Here is a 23,276-nt window from a genome sequence, read left to right as displayed (position 1 = left end):
TGTGTGTGTGTGTGTGTGTGTGTGTGTGTGTGCGTGCGTGTAGACAGTGGCAGTTATTTTTAACAGACCAGAAATTTCAAAGCAAATAAAATCACACACCGGCAAATACATTTTTGCCAAATGGCAGCGCTCAAGCAAAGCCGAGTATAAGAAACCCCACTTGGCTTTAATCGTTTTTTTTTTTTTTTTTTTTTTTTTATATATCATGCTTTAAATCTTCCTAAAACTTTCCCACTCAACAACTTTTATTGTAGTCATACGCTGCGCAAACGCACACACATGCCTATGCTGCAACTTTGACTGGAAGTGAAAATACTGAATGTGGCCACTGCCTCGGACAACAAAACAATAGCATTGTTATGTGGTAATGCTAATGAATAACATCCACCATTAACATTCAGTGGGGTGAAACCTAAATTACATTATTTAAAATGGTTGATCTGTAATTCCTCTCACTTAATAAAAGACTGGATAAACATTCTACAGTGTTCCCACGCTATATTGGTTCATTGTGCACATGCCCACGATATCACATATTTTTTTGATTGTTTTTTTTAATGGGATTTTACAGTGTAAACGCAAATCTGAATTTAGAGTTGTGCGGCTTTATTGTAATACATCCATCCATCCATTCAACCATCTTCTTCCGCTTATCCGAGGTCGGGTCGCGGGGGCAATAGCTTTATCAGGGAAGCCCAAACTTCCCTCTTCCCAGCCACTTCCTCCAGCTCGTCCGTGGGGATCCCGAGGCGTTCCCAGGCCAGCCGGGAGACATTGTCTCTCCAGCGTGTCCTGGGTCGTCCCTGGGGTCTCATCCCGGTGGGACGTGCACGGAACAGCTCACCAGGGAGGCGTCCAGGAGGCATCCTAATCAGATGCCCGAGCCACCTCATCTGGCTCCTCTCAATGCGGAGGAGCAGCCACACTACTCTGAGCTCCTCCCGGATGACCGAGCTTCTCACCATATCTCTATAGAAAAGCCTGGACACCCTGCGGAGGAAACTCATTTCGGCCGCTTGTATCCGGGATCTTGTTCTTTCGGTCACGACCCACAGCTCGTGACTATAGGTGAGGGTAGGAACGTATATCGACCGTTAAATTGAGAGCTTCGCCTTTCGGCTTAGCTCCTTCATCACCACAATGGACCGATACAAAGTCCGCATCACTGCAGACGCTGCACCGATCCGCCTGTCGATCTCCCGTTCCATTCTTCCCTCACTCATGAACAAGACCCCAAGATACTTGAACTCCTCCACTTGGGGCAGGATCTCATTCCGAACCTGGAGCGGGCACTTCACCCTTTTCCGACAGAGGACCATGGCCTTAGATTGGGAGGTGCTGATTTCCATCCCAACCGCTTCACATCCTGCTGCGAACCGCTCCAATGAGAGTTGGAGATCACGGCTTAATGAAGCCAGCAGAACCACATCATCTGCAAAACGCAGAGATGCAGAATCGGTGACAAAGGGCAGCCTTGGCGGAGTCCAACCCTCCCCGGAAACAAATCCGACTTACTGCCAGCAACGCAGACCAAACTCTGACACTGGTCGAAGAGCCCGTATCAGGGGGTTCGGTATACCATACTCCCCAAGTACCCCCCACAGGACTGCCCGAAGGACACAAAACACATGTATACTGGTTCGGCGAACTCCCATGCCCGCTTGAGGACCCTGCCGAGGGTATACAGCTGGTCCACTGTTCCATGGCCAGGACGAAGACCACAATGCTACTCCTGAATCTGAGATTCAACTTCCCAATGGACCCTCCTCTCGAGCACCCCTGAATAGACCTTACCAGGGAGGCTGAGGAGTGTGATCTTCCTGTAGTTGGAACACACCCTCCGGTCCCCCTTCTTAAAAAGAGGGACCACCAACCCAATCTGCCAATCCAGAGGCACTGTCCCCGATGTTCACGTAAAGGCATGCCAAGGAGATTTTTAACCACCACTTTGACCTCAACCCAAGAGATAGGACAGCCCGCTTGAGAGATTCTGCTTCCTCATGGGAAGGCGTGCCGATGGAATCGAGGTCGTGCCGATGGAATTGAGGAGGTCTTCGAAGTATTCTCACCACCGACTCACAACATCTCAGCCGTGGCCCAATGGTTAAGATCATTGCCTACCACCGTGGGGGATCTAGGTTCAAGACCCCGACTGGACCATCCGTCAACATCCCCCGGACTCACGGGTTAAATGCAGCGAACAAATTTCGTGTGCATGCGTGCATGTTCATGACAATAGAAGGTGATTCTTCTTCTTCTTCTCAAGTCGAGGTCAGCAGTGCCCCATCCCCACTATACACAGTGTTGATGGAGGTCTTTCTCCATGGTCTCACCGAATTCCTCCCAAGCCTGGGTTTTTGCCTCAGGGACCACCAAAGCTCCATTCCGCTTGGCCAGCCGGTACCCATCTGCTGCCTCCGGAGTCCCACAGACCAAAAAGGCCCAATAGGACTCCTTCTTCAGCTTGACGGTATTCCTCACCGCTGGTATCCACAAACGGGTTCGGGGCTTGCCGCCACGACAGGCAAAGACAACCTTACGGCCACAGCTCCGGTCGGCCGCCTTAGCAATGGAGGCGTGCAACATTGTCCACTTGGACTCATTGTCCCCCGCCTCCCTCTCTGCCAGAGGTGGGAGTTGAAACTCCTTCTGACAGGGGATTCTGCCAGACGTTACCAGCTGACCCACACAATACGTTTGGGCCTACCAGTTCAGACCGGTGTCTTCCCCCACCAACGGAGCCAACATAGCATCAAGTGGTTATCAGATGACACCTCCACCTCTCTTTTCACCCGAGTGTAATACAGTACCACATTATGCTATGTCATATTGTTGTTCACCCAAAACATATAGCATATGGGCCATTCCCGCAAATCTGTGCCAGTTGCTTGTTGTAACTCTTGTAAAATAAACTTAAGTTTCTGTCTGTTTAAAATTCTTAATCTGATAACACACATATTGAACTAATCAAAATGTGTATTGGGAACTTCTTTTTTAAATGTCATTATTTTATTGTACTGAAACACCTCATTTACAACCCCAATTCCAATGAAGTTGGGACGTTGTGTTAAACACAAATAAAAACAGAATACAATGATTTGCAAATCATGTACAACCTCTATTCAATTGAATACACTACAAAGACAAGCTATTTAATGTTCAAACTGATAAACTTGATTGTTTTTAGCAAATAATAATTAACTTAGAATTTTATGGCTGCAACACGTTCCACAAAAGCTGGGACAGGTGGCAAAAAAGACTGAGAGAGTTGACGAATGCTCATCAAACACCTGTTTGGAACATCCCACAGGTGAACAGGCTAATTGGGAACAGGTGGGTGCCATGATTGGGTAGAAAAGGAGCTTCCCTGAATTGCTCAGTCATTCACAAGCAAAGATGGGGCGAGGTTCACCTCTTTGTGAACAAGTGCGTGAGAAAATAGTTGAACAATTTAAGGACAATGTTCCTCAATGTACTATTCCAAAGAATTTAGGGATTTCATCATCTACAGGTGGGGCCACTAACTTTGCTTATATTAAAGAGCAAAAAAGGGAATGGGAATATCCTGTTCTAATCTCACGGCAGCATCTCGGAGTTTAACCCGTTCATGAGCTTTCTAGTTCCAGGAAGAGCACTTGGAGATGTATTTCAGGTTGAGCAGGGAGCTTTCAAGGGGCGTTTCGGAATATAAATTTTCTATTGGCCCAAAGATAGTATTATTATGCCATTCACCCCTTGCCAGTTAAAGTACAACTCTGCCAAAATAGCACTCAGAAATCACTCCGCCAGCCTCTCTCCCATTGGAGGAGCTTATCGACCTTATCGTCACCGCGTCAAAGGTCCAGAATAGAACATAATTCTATCCAATGACGCGCCGCGTCACATCAAAACACAGTGACTCCCCTTCAGCACACACAATGAATGGAAAAGTCGAGGGCGTTGGACGCTTTGCCAACTGCAGTGTGACAATGCCTTAACTAGCCCCGCTAGTAGACATTTCCTACCTTTGTGGTTCAAGGTGCAACAAACTCACGAGTGAGCATTTATGCCGTCTAGTGCAGTAGCAACAGATAACAGTAGCAATATGGTGGCGTAAACGAGGACATCGGGATGCTGCGGTGAGCAGCGCCCATTTACCGTAGTATATCCACAATAAATGTGTGAATGTGAATGCAAGTGTACCCCTTTTCCACCACCCCTAGGTGGCAGTATACCTTTACAAAATGTGAAAGTTTTTTTTTTCTATTTTCCGTATACCTATGTATAATGCAATATAACTTTTGAGTATTGACTGAAAAATGCCCATTATACACAAACAATTACAGTATATGAAATTCCATTTATGCTATGCTAACAGCTTGTTGACACAAGACACAGAGTGATTCAACAACAACAACAACAACAAAATCATAATTTAGGTATCAGGGCTGTGCTGAGATTTTAACCACCCCTGTCATAGTGGAAACATTATTAAATATACAGAAAAATAAATGTGTTTCATTGTTAATGTTATAGAACATTCATATATTTTATTTCCTGGTAACGCAAATGGCACTGATTCAGTGGATTGACATATACAGTACATGTTTGCGAGTATATTTACAGCATGTATGCTTAATTTGCAATTGATGTTCCTCTGTGTGTGTCTGTGTGTGTGTGTCCCTTTGTCATTTTTTTTGTCCCTTTGTCATTTTGAACCCAGCAATTAAACAAAGAAGGAAGGACTTTGTTGGGAAGTTACTTTGTTCATTTGTAAATAGATAACATATTTCTTGTGTTTTATACAACTAAAAAAACCTAGGATTAAATTGACAACAAAGAAAACGTAACAACGATGCGTACGCCGTGTATACAGATCGTGAAAATTATATCGTTCATTTAGGTTTTACCCAAGAAATGTCATTAAATATGAAGCAAAAATGTTGATCATTGAATTAGAGATCCAAAACATTGATTGGGGTCAAATTGAAGCCTCTGAAAATAGGAAAGTTAAGTGTTGGTGCCTCATTGTTTGAAAACATGAGGCATGTTGCAAACATGCCAGCCAATCGCAGAAGACGAAAAATGTGTCACGTTAAGTGTGTAAGTCTTCATAACACACAGAATGTGTATTAGTGTTATAATGTGTTACAAATCGACAAGCAAGGTTGTAAGGCAGAATGTGAAAAAAATGTGGGCTCTCGATTCCGTGGCTACAAAAATTCTGCAAAGATGCAAATGAGATGCTTTGCTGGCTCACAAGGAAGACCAGAGAGAAGAACAAAGACACATTTTTACATGTTCCTAAAATATTCAGGGGTCATCTTGGAACGCAGTTGCAAGTTGGTATCTCTAGTTTTCTGACATTTGACTTTGCTTTTTGAAGCCTGTAGCCTGTAGTGAGCAGTCCTGAATTGCTGCAATAACTCAGGCCAAACCAATCTCACACACACACACACACACACACACACACACACACACACACACTTGCACAAAGAGCATGAACAGGCATAGGCTCTTTTCAACTGCAGTTTGGAAAGGCACACCGAACAAAAGTGCTGATACTCCAAGTTTAAACTTTGCATCTGTGTAAGGCCACACAGTAATCCAGTCAATGTAATGTATGACCATATAACTTAGAAAAGTCCAGATTGGAAAGGAACCAAAATAGGATGGAAACAAGCAAAGCAAGATGGTAAGATGACTCAAAAAGAAAACTTTGCTAGAGGAAAATAGCCACACTACAGGGAGCACAAATGTTTTTCAGTAGACAAGAATAAAAAGGAGGTAACCGTCTTTTATCTTTGGTAGGAGTCTGGGTGGGTATTGCAATTCCTTCTCTTGAACCATGACTAAAAAGATCTTCCTTCAATCCACATTGGGTCACACTCGAGTGGAGCATTCCAGCACCTTTGAAAATATTTTACTTTCAAACAATTCCTCCTCTCCCAGCAAGCATAGAGCGCCAGAGGACCAGACCAGTGCATCATCATGAGTTGACCAATCAATAGGACCACTGCCAAAGCAGTGCTTGAAAATATCCAATCCTGTATGAGGAGATGTCTGTGAGAATATCGAGGATCTACGGGCATCAGATCTTGGATTTGTCGCAGTGTTCATTTTAGATCTACCTTTAAAATGAATCATAGGAAGCGAACGTGTCCACAAGAGCTGCTGTTCAATCTCTTGACACACTCAACACACTCTGCTCATGCACACACAAACACCAAACACACAACACACACTCGAGCATCAAGGCCAATGTGTTGCAAGTCCACGGCTCCCTCTAACGGCACATCTCGCAACAAGCAGCAAAATAAGAGCCTTGTGAGTCTCTGCGGCTTTTGACCGCTCTACTCATGATTTCAATGTAACGTGTACAGCGGCCCACTGAAGACACCCACATACACCCTCTCCATTTCCCTCTTCAGAGATTCTTAATGGCACCACTCTTGTTCTGCTTTATCACTCCAAATGAGACATCTGCCCTTATCACTTTGATCTCGTGTACACTTACAGGCAGAAGCCGTAGGTGTGATTTGCCAAAATCTATAGGATACAATGTCACCTTGAACATGAGCTGAATTATTTCAATTAAAGAAAGTGTGTGTGTGTGTGTGTGTGTGTGTGTGTGTGTGTGTGTGTGCGAGCACAAGTTTTACCTAGGCACTACGCCATCCCTTTTGGCTCAAGGCAGTGTCGGAGAGCAAGATGTCATCCTCAGGCAAGCACGAAGAGCTTTTGTCCCTTCAGTAACATCTATTAGCAATTACCTTTTATAGATCCGTACAGAGAAATCAGGATGGAGCTGGGGACACTTTCATTCCATCCGTTCATCCATTTTCTATCCTGCCTCTTCTCATTTGGGTCTCAGATGAGATGGAGCCTATACCAGCTGACTTCTTTAGTTTTCAGTTCATTTTTATGGTTTCATGAATGTAAAGGAACTATCCATCCATCCATTCTCTGTACCGCTTATCCTCACGAGGGTTGCGGATGTGCTGGAGCCTATCCCATCTGATTTTCGGCAAGAGGTGGGGTACACCCTGAACTGGTCGCCAGCCAATCGCAGGGCACACACAGACAAACTACCATTTATACTCACATTCACACCTATGGACAATTTAGTCTTCAGTTAACCTACTATTGATGTTTTTGGAATGTGGGGCAAAATTGGAGTACGAGGAAAATACACACGCAGTCACGGGGAAAACCTACAAACTACACATAGGAAGGCCAGAGCCCACACCGTGCTGCTGTAAAGGTAGTACTGTCTATTGGTTTGTACCTATTCATTCTTTAATAAATTAAAAATATACACATTTTGAATGCAGGCAGCACAGTGTGGCTGTGGTTAGCACATCTGCCTTGCCAAGGTGTTCTGGGTTTGAATTTTTCCTGCATGGCTTTTCTACGGCTACTCAGGCTTCCTCCCACATTCCAAAAATGTGCATGTTAGGTTCATTGAAGACTCACTTTCCATAGGTGTGGATGTGAGTGCCAATGTTTTTTTTGTTTTGTTTGTTTGTCTACATGTGCCCTGCAACTAACTGGCGAGCAGTCCAGGGAGTAGCCCGCTGTGATAGGCTCCAGCTCGTCCATAACCTTCACGAGGACAAGCAATATCGGAGGTGAATGGACTTTGGATCATTCACTGTTTTGGATTCTAACATATCAAACTCAAAGTGGATGTGAGCATGTACTGTAAATGCAAATATAAATTCACATGGAAACAATAGTAATGAGGCAACAAAAGGTTCTTGAATTAGTCATGATTAAATTGAGTTTGAATAATGTGGAGGCCTTGATTTCCCTCATTCTAAATTTGAGTGAGGGGTTGTATTGTCACTGGCTCTGCTTGGACTCTCCAAAGAGAAGATTAGTAAAAGTAATTAAGTACAGCATGCCAGAAAACTCGAAGGAGATTTTCCCATCCGGTGCTCTCTTTCTTGCTGTCAAAAGTAATTTCTCTCAACGTTGCTTAAGAGCCTAACATTTCATGGGCTCTTCTTGGATCAACCACCAGACACTCACAATTTATTTATGATACTTTAGCAATGAGATGTTTGGAATAGAGATAACATGACACCAAATTATTGTGGTGATACATCACAGTTGGAAACTGCCGCACAAGGATGCCCATCTTTAAAGTGTGAGAATTTTTAATGATGACATGAACTCTATAAAAAGGGATTAGTTATGATATTATTTAAACTTTAACCATTTAATGCATAAAACCGCAAAGAATAAAGTTGTGTGACACGTGCCCAAGTCAAACTTCTAACTCAATATAGTATGTGCCCAATAGCCAGATGGGATCTGTACTCGCTCACCCGTGACCCTAATGAGACAAGTAGCATAGAAAATGGATGTGAAGTATGTATCTTCGACTGGGTGACTTCTACTTATTACTTCCGTATGATGCTCAAATTTCACATTAAACTTTGCTGTGCAGTTAAGAAAGGTTTGATGATGGTGAAGGTTTAGTTCCAATTTTTTACATACTATTATGTCACTCAGCACTTTTCCTGATTTATCAGCGCAACAGTGGGCCACAATCCCACAGTGGGGTTTCTCAAAGTTTATCATCTTTCAGGAAATATTGCTAGAGCTTACATATATATATGTTTGGACTTGGACCACTATTACACTCCATATTTTTTCTAATCCTAAATTGTTTCATTTCTTTCAAGCAACCTAGATGTTACTGACTAGTAGCCAACCTATGAAACTGGATGAAAGTTGGTGAGAGTACCTCAGCTGTGAATAAAAGAGTCCTTATATCTCATCAAAATGCCAAAATCTAAGGGAAAAGCTACATTTCTGTAAAAACAAATATGCAAAGAATTATTCATTGCAAAGATATAAATCCCCCAAATTGTAAAATTGAAATTAGAAATCAATCTCCCGCAAAATGAAAAAAAATTGTGTTAGCCCATTGTAGTTCTCGGTGGCTCAATTTTGGTACAGATTTGAAGAAAAAAAAAAGAAACATGAGGTAGACTCAAGGGATTTGCATTAGCAAAATGATTTGGCGGGCAGGATCAGGCACCCGGGCCTTGAGTTTGACATCTGTGGCCGAGAGAATAAAGGAACATTTGCTCGACTTTTCGTGTTATGTACTGCAAAATGCTTTGTTGAATTCACCGGTGAGTCCTGCTGCTAAGATGTCAGGAGGTCATCCGGCAAACAGCAGCCCACCCAGACACTCAAGGTGAAAATGCTAACCAAACCGAAAGACATTACTTTTTAAACAAATTTGCAACTTAAGGTGTTAAAATTATCTTATAAACCAAAGTAAAAGACAGACCAACTGTGGCGACAATATTGTCACCTTCACACGCGGGTCTGTCGGCACTGGTCATTTAATCTGACGGATTTACAAATATCCAGAATGTCACACGCACACATGCACGCACACACGTGAACACGACATATGCTTTATAATGTGACCTAGTGTGCCCTGGAGGTCTAAATATCCCCTCAATGTCACTGCCCTTACTAACATGAGGCTCCCTTTTCCAATAATATCATGGCTGTGTGAGCAAACCATGTCAGCAACTTGATTGAATTGGTGTCCACGTTAATTTGGCATGTGTGATTAAAATTAAGCTGCATGCAATAATTTGAGCATCTATTAGCATTTAGGTTAAAAGCGGATGTACAATCTTTGTGCTTCTGTTTAATTAATTCATGTCCCTTTTTGGCCAATACTAATGCGGTGGCACAAAAAGGCTGAATGCCGAGTGCAACCCGTTTAACTAAAACCTCCGAACAAATGATCCTCATAATAGAAGAGCTCTACAGTGGAATCTCTTAAATGTAATCTCTGTGACTCTGGTCAACTTCTGATTTGTTCATATTTCATAAGCTGTATAGGAAATGGATGGAAGGAATACATGTCAAAACTGTCACCATCTATGTACAAAGTACAATGCAAGCTTTTTTTTAGGATAGGTGGGAGCGAGATGAGCTGCAGAAAACTCATATAAGCACGGGAAGAACATGCCAACTCCATGCAGGAGGGCCTAAACCGGTATTTGAACCTGGGACCGCTCGACTGTGATTCAGACGTATAAACCACCGCTGGTTTAACTGTTTTAAGTAACATTTTGTAAGTGGTGTGTGAAAATAACTGTAGTTTAAGGAAACACTCTCGGAACCCGAATGATGAATCAGACAGGATGATACAGTAAAGGTTGCAACACTAACTGGACATTCTGATCTTTCACGTTCTTCTTTTTCTCTATAGACCACTTGTTGAATTTGTGTTTATTTCAGAAAAAGGCTCGCAAATGTGGTAACAATGCAATTTTTTTTTTTTTTTTTTTTTTTTTTTTTTTTAGCTATGATGCATTCATGAATAGAAGTTCCATTAAAACAAAAAAAAGGAAACTGTCCATTGCAATACTTCATATGTCTAAATACGTCTTTTACATGGATCACTGTCATGGACACCTCCAAGCAATAATAAGCCATAACTTGATTTGTCAATAATAGTTGCCTTCTTCTGGCCGAGGAATGAACACAGGTTTGCGTTACTCCCAGATGCACCATATCAAGAATATTATGCATACATTAAAAGAACAAGTCTGTCTAACATCCACTCTGTGGTTTTGTAAAAGATTATGTGAATTAACACAATAACAAACAAGCCTGTGGGGCATCCAGCTGCTTTGCTATATGCTGTGTACATTGTTATCAAGGCATTGAACACAATCTTTCCAACACATACACACATGCACACAGGACACTCTTGAACCCACATATGCCAAGATCCCTGGGCGAAGCGCTAACAGCGCATGGCCGTATGAGCTCTTAAAGCCAGGTCGACCCAAAAGGGATACAGCTTGCCAACACACCCTGCCCCCTCCACGATGGAGGGCTTTACAGGCTCATATTCTCATTTCTTCTCCACCAACACAACAATGGACTATGTTAAGGTCATGTTATTTTTGCCCTCATTGATAGCTGGCCAAATATGTCTGAAGAATATGCATAGCAACAATTGATAGGCCTTATAATGAAGCTTGTTGAAACATAGATTGTTTGCTTCATGGGTAGGATTCGGTTGAAGATGCCTTACCCATCTATGTCTCGCTTTGTGTCATTATCACCTGTGTCCTATCAGTTCTCCTGTCCTTCCCCTTCTGCATCGACCAGTAAGTGTTGCTATATTTTATACAGCAGTAAATAAACTGCAATTCTGTACCTCAATCAAGTATTCATGTTTTTATAGTGTACAGAACGATTAATTCCAGGAATCTATACACTTTAAATACAGTTCATTTTAACTGAACAAATTGGAATATGGACACAAAATTTGTTAAACGCTATCAGTTCAAAATACACCGTCCAACTGCAACATGTAATGATATCCCAAAAAAAAAAAAGAGCTGTATTGAATATTCTGCCTTTACGGTGGTAATAATATTGTTGAGATTCACACTGTGAAAGAGTTATTAATTTAACCATCTGCTCATTATTGGGGTTGCATTTTGCAGTTGATAACGGTACTGCATCTAGTACTTTGGTTACCTTAGTTACATGAGTCAAACCTTTGCAAAGGTATTATATTTGTAATGGATGTCATTATTTTGTGCGAGTGGTCATGTTGTAGCTGGTCGTTGTATATTACAGTTAATGTCATTATTCAATCGACTGTATTTTATCCAATTTTATGGTATTGGCAGAATTGACTGATGAGATTCGTTGCACATAACTTGGAGGTAAAATTTTAGGAACAGTTTAGAGAACATAACCTACACTATCTTGCTCGGTTGCAAAAAGTAGATGTCCGTGAATAAACTGAAAAACATCATTTCTGCTACTGCGTATGTCCGGATGTTCCATTTCGCTGCCTCAATGTGAAATCGAGTCAAATATCGAGCACAAGGTTTATGGTTAAAAAATAAAGAAAGAAAGAAATCTTCCAAATAATGAAGTCATAGGCACATAACATTTTCCATAACAAAATCATTTGTACAACATTGACTGATTCACAGACTGATCCATCTGGGTTTTACACGAGGACTAATCAATAGTCCTTGTGGTGCTGCGGTCATTGCATAATCAAGCAGGCCATTTAAAAATAGGCACATGGGACAATAGATTGTTTTAGTAGATGACTGTCATTGTCCATCCATCCTTGAATTATCTGTAGCACTTATCCACATTCGGGTTGCGGCTGACCTGAAGCCTGTACCAGCTGATTTCAGGCGAAGGGCACGGTACACCCTGGACTGGTCGTCAGCCAATCACAGGTTACATAGAGACAAACAACTCTCTGCACTCACATTCGCACCAAAGGACATTTTACAATCTTCAATGAAGCTCACGTGCATGTTTTTGAAATGTGAAAGGAAGCCGGAGTACCTGGAGAAAGTCCACAAAAGCACGGTCGGAAAAAGCAACCAGTTGACAGGAAGGCCAGAGACCGGATTGGAACCCCAAACCTCAGAACTGTGAGGTGGACATGCATACCACTCCATCATCCACCGTGCCGACTGTTAATGTTTTCTTCTAAAACTTTTCCCCCCCGCATTACAGAGTCCCTTGTCAATAGACAACTGAATAATAGCAAGTGCAACCACTGAGAGGGAAGCATCAACACAAACAAATAAGGAGTGAATACATTGTATTCATGCGCAGCAACAGCAGGAGGACACAACAACCATCTGTTGAAACTGGGATGTACAAGGAGTTTTTGAAATAGCAACTGTACATTATAGGAGACTACACACACACACGGAGGGTTACCTGTACACCATGCCTGTCTGGCTCTTGATGGAGTCGTGCAGCGACAGTGTGTGGAAGTTAAGAAACTCTTCCAGTTGTTTGAGCTCTCTCGCACTTTGCGTTTTTTTGGCGCTCCACAGCATCAGAGGCACGCAGGCTCGGGAGCCCGATCCCGCACACGTCTGACCCACAAGCCTCCCCTGACCCAGGCCTTGAGGCTGGACCACGCTCTGCCTTCTGGACGCCCTCTGCTTGGGGTTGGGGATATCCGGGCATGTTGCTTTGTACAGATACATCTTCTGACTTGATCCAGTCTTTCAGCCAAGTTTTGTGTGAGCGCGTCCCACTAACACTCACGCTCAGGATAATCCAGGTGGGCCCGCCGCCCACACAGCGGTGGGCATGTGAGTAAAGCTCAAAGCAAAGTGAGTGATTTGTCTCTGGATGAATTCCCACATAGATGTATCCTCTTGTTTGGGGAAAAAAAAAATAATAATAATCATTTCCCCCAAAAAATAAATCAAAGGAAGAACTGCGGAAAATTCCAGTTTATGTGGAAAAAGTCCATCATGAATCTTGCTAATAGTCACATGTGCTCCTGCAAGAGCGCTGTCACATATGTTGTGTGTGCACATGCAGATGAAGAGAGCAACACGTACATGCACTCTATCTCTCTGCGTTGTCTTTCACGCCCAACACACACACACACACACACACACACTTACACACACATACTGTCACTTTGCCTCCTGCACGGCCAGTCTGCATGAGAAGCACACTTTGGTTTTGCTCCCTATTAAACGGTCTGGGAATCTGGGACATTTTTTTTCCCACCCTCCCACTCTCTCTCTTTCTCACTCTCGCCCTCTCTCTGTTTTGTTTGTTTCTATCTCTCTCCATCCTTTTACCCCTTCTCTCCCCCACTTCCTCTTATCCTCTCTCCCACCCTCGCTTCTTCCATCATCCCCCTTTTGTGTCCCAGTATTTCCTCACCGTCACTTATGCCCGATCGCCTCCCTTCACTCTCCTCCAGCATTTCTTCCACCACTTTTAAGCTTTTCCCCACCTGGAATTCAGCCCCTTGAAGGTGTTGTTGTTATTTTCACTTGTGTACCCTCAACCCACATTATTGCTCTTATCTACGCCTCTGTTTTCTTCCTTTTCTTTTAACAAATACCTCCCTTTCTCCTCTTTTTCCATCTCTTTCTAAACAAAGTGCTCTATGAATACACACTTCTACACACACTCGCAGCCAACAACAAGTTCCGCACATTTGCATGCTGTCTGGAGGCAATGTTTTTGTAATGAAGTGAACCACAAAATATTATGAGGGAAGCCTCTGCTATGCTGTCTGTTCTCTCTCTCACTGTCTCTCTCTCACACACTCACACTCACATCTATACACAGCATAGTCTCACACCTCTGACCTCCCATTGGGAATAGACAATGACATCATGTCTGGTTCCCCCAGAGAATTACGGGACTTGAGACAAGTGTCATCCTTGAATATCGCTGGCATCGGGCGGAAACCTCGGGTCTTCAAAACCATCACTTTTCGGGAAACCAAAAGAACGGCATGTTTGTTGGGCCATTAACATTGCATCGTCAAAGAACGAAAGCCATTTCTATACTTTATATCAGACAATAATTTGAAAAAATAACTACGCCATGTGCGGAGACTGACCAATAGCATTGATTTGTGAAAAAATCTGAATGTGACCAAATTTAGACATAGGAGGTTTCGGCCCAATACCAGCGATATGAGATTTTGATTTCAAACATGCATTTCAATCTTTCAAAACACACCAACACATCAAAGGCGGAATCCTAAATTTAAATTAATCTATATTTCAAAATCAGACTTCATACTCTATTTGCAAAGGACTATGTTAAACTGTTCAAATAATTTCAAATTTTACGCAGATTCTTATCATCATGATATAATGTTGTTTAATGCAGTTATTAGGCATAAACTGCCTTGACGAGCTATTGTTTCTACCTTTGGGTTTGCTTGCTTCCTGTCAGTTCTTGATTTTTAAAAAATATATATATATCATGGGACAACACAGAAGAATTCTCCCTTTGCTTCAATGTAAAGTTGTCAGTACACGATTTGTATAGCAGTGTAAATTTACTGCCCTCTCAAAATAACTCAACGCACAGTCATTAATGTCTAAACCTCTGGCAACAAAAATTAGTACACCCCTAAGTGAAAATGTCTCAATATTTTGTGTGGCCACCCTTAATTTACAGCACTGCCTTGACACTCTTGGGCATGGAGTGCACTAGAACTTCACAGGTTGCGACAGGAATCCTCTTCCACTCCTCCAAGCTCAACAGGGTTTAGGTCTGGAGAATATGGTTGGCCAGTCCATTATAGCTTCTTTAGCCGGGCAGTGGTTGTCTTGGAGGTGTGTTTGGGGTCGTTATCATGTTGGAATAGTGCTCTGTGGCGCAGTTTCTGAAGGGAGGAGATCATGCTCTGCTTCAGTATGTCACAGTACATGCTGGCATTCATAGTTCCATCAAGGAATTGTCACTTCCCAGTGCTGGCAGTGTTTGACTGGAGGCAAGACACACTTGTCTTTATACTCCTCACCTGGTTTCTGGCAGCAATCATACATCTATTTTCCAAGGACAACCTCTGGCGATGATACTGGGCACAGGCATTCACCGTGTTTGTTCCTGTTCTGAGTGGAACCTGTCTTGTTAAAATGCGCTATGGTCTCGTCGACCCTGCTGCCGCTCAGTTTCAGGATGTTGGCAAACATCGCATCGCCGTAGCCATCTTTACGTGGCACAACAGTTCTTTTATTTTAGATCCTCAGAGTGACCTTTGCCTTGAGGTGCCATTATGAACTTCCAGTGATCAGTATGAGAGTGTTGGAGTGATAACACCAAATTTAACACACCTGCTCCCCAGTTATATAAGAGAACTTGTAACATTAACAAGTTACATGACACTGGGGAGGGGAAATGGCCAATTTAGATATGTTTGCTTAGGGGTGTAGGCTACTCACCTTTGTTGACGAGGGTTTCAACCTTAATGGCAGTATGTTCAGTTCATTTAAGGGGGCAATATAGTTACAATGTTATACAAACTGTAAACTGAATACTTCAGATTGAAAAGGATTAATAAAATATTTACAAATATGGGAGTGGTGTACTCACTTTTGTGATAATATAGAATCATAACTTGATCTTTTTTCCTCACACACAAGCAAAGATGGCACTTTGTGCACAATATCAACCTCTCAGTGGTTTCAAGAGACTGACAAAGGGGCAGCTCTGTCCATTGTCCAGTAGGAAGAGTGGAAAAACTGATCCTGCCTGGCAGCAGCAATGTCAGCTGAGCTTGTACAACGTGACTGTGTTTACAGTTGTAATAATAGACACTAGTTACACCAGTGGTGATTTGGTATTCGGAACAAATGGGACAGAGCCCCGACTGACCAAGAAAATGGGGCTCTGCGGACAAACAAATAGCTTGTTCCCTTTTCTGTCATTGTGAAATGTATTTAACTGATATGTATTTCATGATTAATAAACAAATAGTGAATTAAAAGGCGCCTAGAATCTAATAGGTTCGTTCCCCATTGACATGAATGGAAATGTCATTAATCGGCTACAGCCTCCGAAAAAAAACCACAACAAATTTCTTGTAATGTGTTTTTAATGGGAAAAATAGCACTTTAAAATATTAAATTTCATTTTAAAAAAAAAAGTAATGATGTAATTAAATGAATTAAACCGTTTTTGTCACACTTTCCCCTCCAATGCACATTGTGCGGCTCATTCTGGTGTGCGCCACCTGGGGGCAGTATAGGAAAGACAGACGGATATACAATACTATTCTTTGAGATGTCTCAACGTCTCACATCAGTGCAATTCTAATATTAGTCGTTCTTTGCAGAGGATAAAGATGACATGCCTTTGAGTACATTGTCTGCATGTGTAACCTGCTGCACCGTTTTTGTTCAGATATCCGTTGCTTAAAAGGGTAGCAACAAAGCCACATACGGTAGATCCTAATTGTTCTCCCGTGTGTTTCCCACTGAATGTTAGATGCAGGCTATGTGGTTGTTTCGAATACACGATGTGCAGTTCTCTTTGTTTTATGTTTAGTTAGACAGTAACCTCCAGCTGACAGTGGCAATAAACAGTTTGAAACCTTTTTTTTTTTTTTTTGAAGAACATTTACTAATTACGTCAGCCAAACTGCTTCTTGCTGTGAAGTGACTCGAGTCACCCGCCACCATACAGCGCCGGTATCTCAACTTTAGGCTTGGGAGTCAAAGCGATCGGCCAATCGATGGCTCGTATCTAAAAAAAACTTGAGATACGATAAAAAAATCGCGTCACTCATATCTTAAGGCACCACTGTATTTAGTGTTCTTGGAAGATATTCTTCTTATTGTGAGTGATGAACTTTGCATGACTGTGTTTCGGCTGACTCTCCCGGTTCTTGCACTGATAGGTGATCCAGCATCAAACCTTGGCAAAAAATTATTATACAATTTTAATGCTCCCCTCTGATTGGCTGGCGACCAATACAGGATATGCCTTGTCTCTCGCCCGCAGTTAGCTGGGCTACGCTCCAGCTCACCCGCAACCATAATGAGGAGAAGCGGTATATAGAAGTGATGGATGAATGTTTTAATTCGCAGGTGGAATGGACTTTTTTACTTTGTTTAAATATTTTGGATGAAATGATTTTGCCCTGTGAATTCAGTTATCTGTGTAGTTATAGAATTAATTTGTCATCCAATTTCCAGGTCATGTTTTACATATAGGAAACATAAACTCTGTGTACAGTTAAGCCTAAAATCAATCTTACCCCCAGTTAAAGTGAAATTGTAGTTGTAATTTTGGCTAGAAATGACATGAAATTGTGATTCATATCCCTGACAATGCAATCTTTTTCATCATTTTTAACGATTCTGATAACTTCAATCATAATGGGAACGTTCTCGTTAATGACGTACAACTTTGGATATGCACATAATAAGACGAGTAAAAATCATTATGGACATTGAAATGCTTTAATTAATGTCCCTAAAACAATGTCTTACAGTCTGGTGACACTTTCCTATGATATATCAAGCTAAAAGCTACACATTAACCAAATATATTCAGCAGAATCACTGCTTGAATCCTCAGATTCTCACATCAGCTTCATGTTCCATGAGACCAATTAATCTTTTATTATGTGCCCTCACCACCTCCACACACACTCACTCCTACTACAATAGTGTGCAACAGTATAACTACCACATTACATATTTTTGATAATTAACAACTGAGCCGATTAGAAATAGGAGAGGGAAAATGCTGTCTTCACATTATGTTTAGCTGTTACAAAAGCTACTGTATGGTGGATGCTGTGTACTCTGTTTGTCATCTCAGGTACAGAGCGTGAAACCATCTTAGTATTTAGTTAACTTAAATGAGAACACTCTTTTTATTGCATCCGGCTCTATAGCAGAAATAATTAAGCCAGTGATCAGTTTCCAACCCTCAGGGACTGTCCTGCTCCTATTTAACACCAATGTGGTGGCCTACATTTCCAACTAAAGCCCATCGTTATTATCACTGAAGATTCAAACCCACTTAATGTTGAAGAGCACATTATGGACCATATTTTTAACATTTACACAAAAAAACTATTGAAACAAAAGTGATCTTTGTGTAGTTAAAATTTCATTCATCCTAAGGCAACACTTTTTTTTTTTTTTTTTTACCATTTCTACTACTTTTTATCAACTTACAACTAATTCAATTAATGGAAAGGTTTTTGATAAAGAAGTAAAAACACAATTAGTTTGAGGGACAACTAGATAATGCTAATAACTATAAGCAATATCAAATCAGATTAAAGCCATGTAAACAAAACAATCTGAAATAATTTTACTCAGAAATTAAATAGCTGACTAAAGTGTAAGAACGGTTTGTTCCTGTGTGTAATCGAATTGACAATTTTGATAGAAAGGAAAAAAAAAGAACAAAAGCTATTTTTAGCTCACTTCAAGATCCCTGAGAAATCTGTGGGTATACTCTGCCCCAGTTTTTAAACAGAACCGCTAAAGGGCTAAAAGCGTTTGTGTGCATGCATTCGTGCGTGTGCATTTGTGTACTTTTTTTTGTTTAGTTTTTTTCTGGTGGGTATAACATCCTGAAATCCATGGGGACCAAAATTTGGACAAAACTTGCAATCAAGAGAAAAGTGAATCACCTGGAGGTCAATGTTCACTTTAGTGTGTGTGTGTGTGTGTGTGTGTGTGTGTGTGTGTGTGTGTGTGTGTGTGTGTGTGTATATATATATATCCATCAATCCATCCATTTTCTGAGTCACGTCTCCTCACTAGGGTCGCGGGTTAGTGCGTTATAATAAGTGAATAAAAACTCAGCAATAGAAAAAAGAAATTATTTACCACATCTTGAAGGACATTTTGCTGCAGCATTATGAAGATCAGTTCTCTTCCAGCAAACCCCCACTTGGATCGACGTGAATATATTTTCTTAGTTTAATGGCATGAAAATGATCACGTCGCACTTTGCAACCTCCAGCAATCCAAATTATATGAAGCACCTGTTTGTATCTTGGCAGTGAATACAGAGATGGGCACACACCAAATCAGTCTCTCAGAGTTAGAGCTAACATCTTTGCTGAATTGATGTCAAGCTGATATGAAAAACAGCTGTTACCATACTTTCGCTGACTACAGTAATGTTAAAATATATATATACATATAAATATATATGTTATCCAACTGTAAGGTTATGAACAGCACAAAGAAAAATATTTTCTTTTTTTGGTACTGTATAGCAAACAGCACAACAAAATGGTTGGGTCAAGACTGGGTTTTTGTGGTTTTGGTGAGGAGGCAAAAGGTGCCGGTCCCAAGTGCAACTAAGCAGGGAGGGAATGCAGGAGTGTGGGATTTTCAAAAAAGGTATTTTATTAAAAAAAAAAAAAAAACGGCAAACAAGGACCAGAAAGCAAACACTAACAAAGTTAACAAAAATCTACACACATGTAAACAAAACACTCACCACTAATAAACATGACAAGACTAAGAAAACATAACATCTGATGGCAGATGACAATGTATCAACATAGACTGAGAGCTAAATAGATGAAATAGAGACAACAAGGAGCACCTGGACAAGACACGAGTGGTTGGAAGGAGATGATTGGTAGACACAAGGCACATGGCTGATGAGAACAGGTGCAAACGAAAACCCAACAAGCAAGACAAGCCATTTAAATGGCGAAAAAAATCCCATTAAAACAAAAACTGAATCTATTCAAATCAAAGTCAACAAAAACATGGATCAATTCATGACATAAGCCAAAGTCAATGCGATAGGATTTAACTCTCAGCAGCCCAATATATTAATATGACATTTTAAGATCAACCATATTTAGAGACTAAGGGGTGGGACTTGAAAGGTTTTTACTTCCTTGACTATCACAGCTATGCAGATGACACACAGTTACATCTAGCAGTGTCTCCAGATGACTACAGTTCAATTGAGGTGTTGTGTCACTGTCTAAAACAGATAAATATCTGGATGAGCCAAACCTTTCTTCAATTAAACAACAACAAAACTGAGATAATTGTTTTTGGCAATCAAGAAAAGAGAATTGCTGTTAGAAAATACCTGGAGTCACTCTCTTTAAAAACCAAAGACCAAGTCCGAAACCTTGGTGTTCTGATAGATTCCGACCTGACTTTCAACAGTCATATCAAATCAATTACTAAAACTGCCTTCTATCATCTAAAAAACATATGCAGAGTGAAGGCTTGCATGTATCAAGCAGACCAGGAGAAGCTCATCCATGCTTTTATCTCAAGTAGACTTGACCATTGTAATGGTCTTCTGACTGGACTCCCTAAAAAGAGCATTAAACAGCTGAAGCTCATTCAGAATGCTGCAGCTCAGGTTCTGACCAGAACAAAGACATCAGAGCATATTACTCCATTTCTTAAGTCTTTACACTGGCTTCCAGTCAGCTTTAGAATAGATTTTAAAGTTCTTCTACTGGTCTATAAATCACTAAACAGTTTAAGTCCTGAACACATGAATGAAATGCTAATGGAATATAAACCCAGTAGGGCTCTGAGATCGACGGACTAATAGTCCAATAGTGGAGCACAGAGTCCAAAGCAAACATGGTGAAGCAGCATATCGATATTATGCTGCACACAAATGGAATAAGTTACCAACAGAAGTGACGTCAGCCCCAAGTGTGCATGTTTTTAAGTCCAGGTTAAAAACTCTTCTTTGCTTTTTAGAGCATTTCCACTTTTAAATGACATTTCTTGCACAGTATGCTGTTTTAATTGTATTTTTATTTTAGTTTTTTTTCTTCTTCTTTTACTTTAAATGTAGCCGGCACGGTGAGTGACTGGTTAGCACATCTGCCTCACAGTTCAGAGGACCAGGGTTCAAATCCCAGCCCCGCCTGTGTGGAGTTTGCATTTTCTACCCGTGCGTGGGTGGGTTTTCTCCGGGCACTCCGGTTTCCTCCCACATCCCAAAAACATGCGTGCTCGGTTGATTGAAGACTTTAAATTTCCCGTAGGTGTGGTTGTGAGTGCGAATGGTTGTTTGTTTGTATGTGCCCTGCGATTGGCTGGCGACGGGTTCAGGGTGTACCCCGCCTCCCGCCCGAAGAGCAGCCCGCGACCGCGACCCTAGTGAGGAGAAGCGGTTCAGAAAATGGAGGGATGGATGTTTTAAATGTTTATAAGCTGTTTTTTTCTTTGTTTTGAAATGCTTTTAATTATATAAAGCACATTGAGTTACCTTGTGTATGAAATGCGCTATATAAATAAATGTGCTTTGCATTGCTTCCTCCTACTCCTGTAATGTATGTATGTAATGTAATGCAACTTATGTAAGCTGTGCCTAAAGATGTTGTTTATTATTGACAGCCCTTTCTTTTATATATGTTCAAATAACCTCACCATTCAATCCCTTAAACCCTGCACAGGATAAGCGATGTAGAACATGGATAGATGGATGGAAACAGCGCCATCTGATGGGGAACTTCCCCTTACTTGTGCATGCATAAATCATTTCTTTATGCAATAAATAGATCTGCTAATATTACAACATCGTGTCAGCACCCTGTTCCTGGGTTCTTATTCATTTGGATCCCTTTGTCTTTCCAAATGAGTTCGTGAACAGAGCCAAAAACAGCAGAGGGAAAACGATTGGAGAAGGGACTGCATGCACACAAATGAATGTGGGGCTTTAAACTTGGACGATTGCAATGGGACACAGAGAGATTAAGTGTTTTGAAACAAAAAATAGAGTGTGGGAAGAAGTTATTATGCCCACAGTAACTATGAGTGAGAAAGGAGACGATGACTACTATTCCAAATTTCCCAAGTCGGGGTATGTGATCGCCGTCTTAGAAGCGTGGTCACCCCACACCCTCTGTGTGCCAATCCCACGCTCTTGCCACCTCCATATGTTTTGTCGCCATGGTGTTGAGAAGCATCAACACGGTCAAATGCAGCAGGACAGATGCCTCCTATTAACATTAGAGCGAGATCAGGTAACACAACTCTTAAGTCGGGTCGGACTTGGGCGACACACAACACTGACAAATGAAATGGTGGGCCAGGAGAGGAAACACTTTTCATCGCTGACAGCCTTGCTAAAAAATACTTTGATAATTTATCAGCTAAAGTAGGGTACACACATAGCGACAAATGGGCCAAATGTTAGCATTTTCAAATTAGTCAGTAAGGGACTGATTATTGGATGTCTCTAAAGGATTATTGTGAGCATTTATCCTGGTCTGTTCGGAATAATTTTTCCTTCCTGATCCGCTTGGAAAATCGTTATTGTTAAACCCGTTCCATATTTACGATTGTAAATCCCGATGTGTGTGGTCAACACCGAGTTTGGCGGAGCGACAGACTCCGTGACTGTGGCGTCAAATGGAATAATAATCAGTTAGTAAGCGACCTGAAGCTCACACAGTTGCCGGACACAGTAAGAGGAACAACTCACAGCGAAAGAGGCCAGCAGAAGAGTTTTAAACCACAATGATGAAGATAATCGCTCACCCAGCTTTTACCTTTTCTATTTCTCCTGCTACGTTTTCATCTCTTTGCATTTTCCGGTTGCCCTGTGGCAGCACGCTGCCTCTCACGGGTCAGTAAGTTGTTGTAAGATAATCAAGTCTTACTGGAATGCCCGCCTAAACAGATTTGTCTTTAATTGCTTTTTAAAAGTGTCCACAGAAGAGGCAGCTTTTAGGTTAAATGGAAGTGTATGCCAAATTTGGAAGCAATGAACTGCAAGACTTTATCACTTGTTTTTAATCTTGTGGGAGGGACAGTAAGTAAGAGGGGGTCAGCAGATCACAGTGACAAAATAGGACAATTAAATGACACACGATCCAACAAGTATGGAGGAGCCTGACCACTGAGCTGTGGCCTCTGAACCAATCGGGGCTTTGCAAGTGAAATTTTGTTCCGGATCCTAAAATGAAAAGAAAGCCAGTCCAAGGATGACAAAATAAGAGTGATGTGGCT

At 41.5% G+C, this 23,276-nt stretch overlaps 1 protein-coding gene across 4 annotated transcripts in view; it reads right to left on the bottom strand.

The window, feature by feature from the left end:
• The window catches only part of kcnab1a (potassium voltage-gated channel subfamily A regulatory beta subunit 1a), an 83,846-nt gene that overhangs the window by 59,847 nt on the left and 723 nt on the right, over nucleotides 1-23,276 (bottom strand). For 3 of the 4 annotated variants that reach the window (XM_061682290.1, XM_061682294.1, XM_061682293.1), the window contains exon 1: nucleotides 12,739-13,179. The exons of the other annotated variant lie outside the window; for it this stretch is intronic. In XM_061682290.1, the coding sequence (XP_061538274.1) occupies nucleotides 12,739-13,013 (275 nt within the window). In that variant the 5' untranslated portion in view covers nucleotides 13,014-13,179. Of the gene's footprint in view, nucleotides 1-12,738; nucleotides 13,180-23,276 lie in introns of those variants that run through there. 4 annotated transcript variants of the gene reach the window in all.

The sequence above is a fragment of the Phycodurus eques genome, chromosome 7, assembly GCF_024500275.1.
Source record: "Phycodurus eques isolate BA_2022a chromosome 7, UOR_Pequ_1.1, whole genome shotgun sequence".
NCBI lineage: Eukaryota > Metazoa > Chordata > Actinopteri > Syngnathiformes > Syngnathidae > Phycodurus > Phycodurus eques.
Note: the sequence above shows the minus strand (reverse complement) of the source record. Positions and strands in the feature narration are given on the sequence as shown.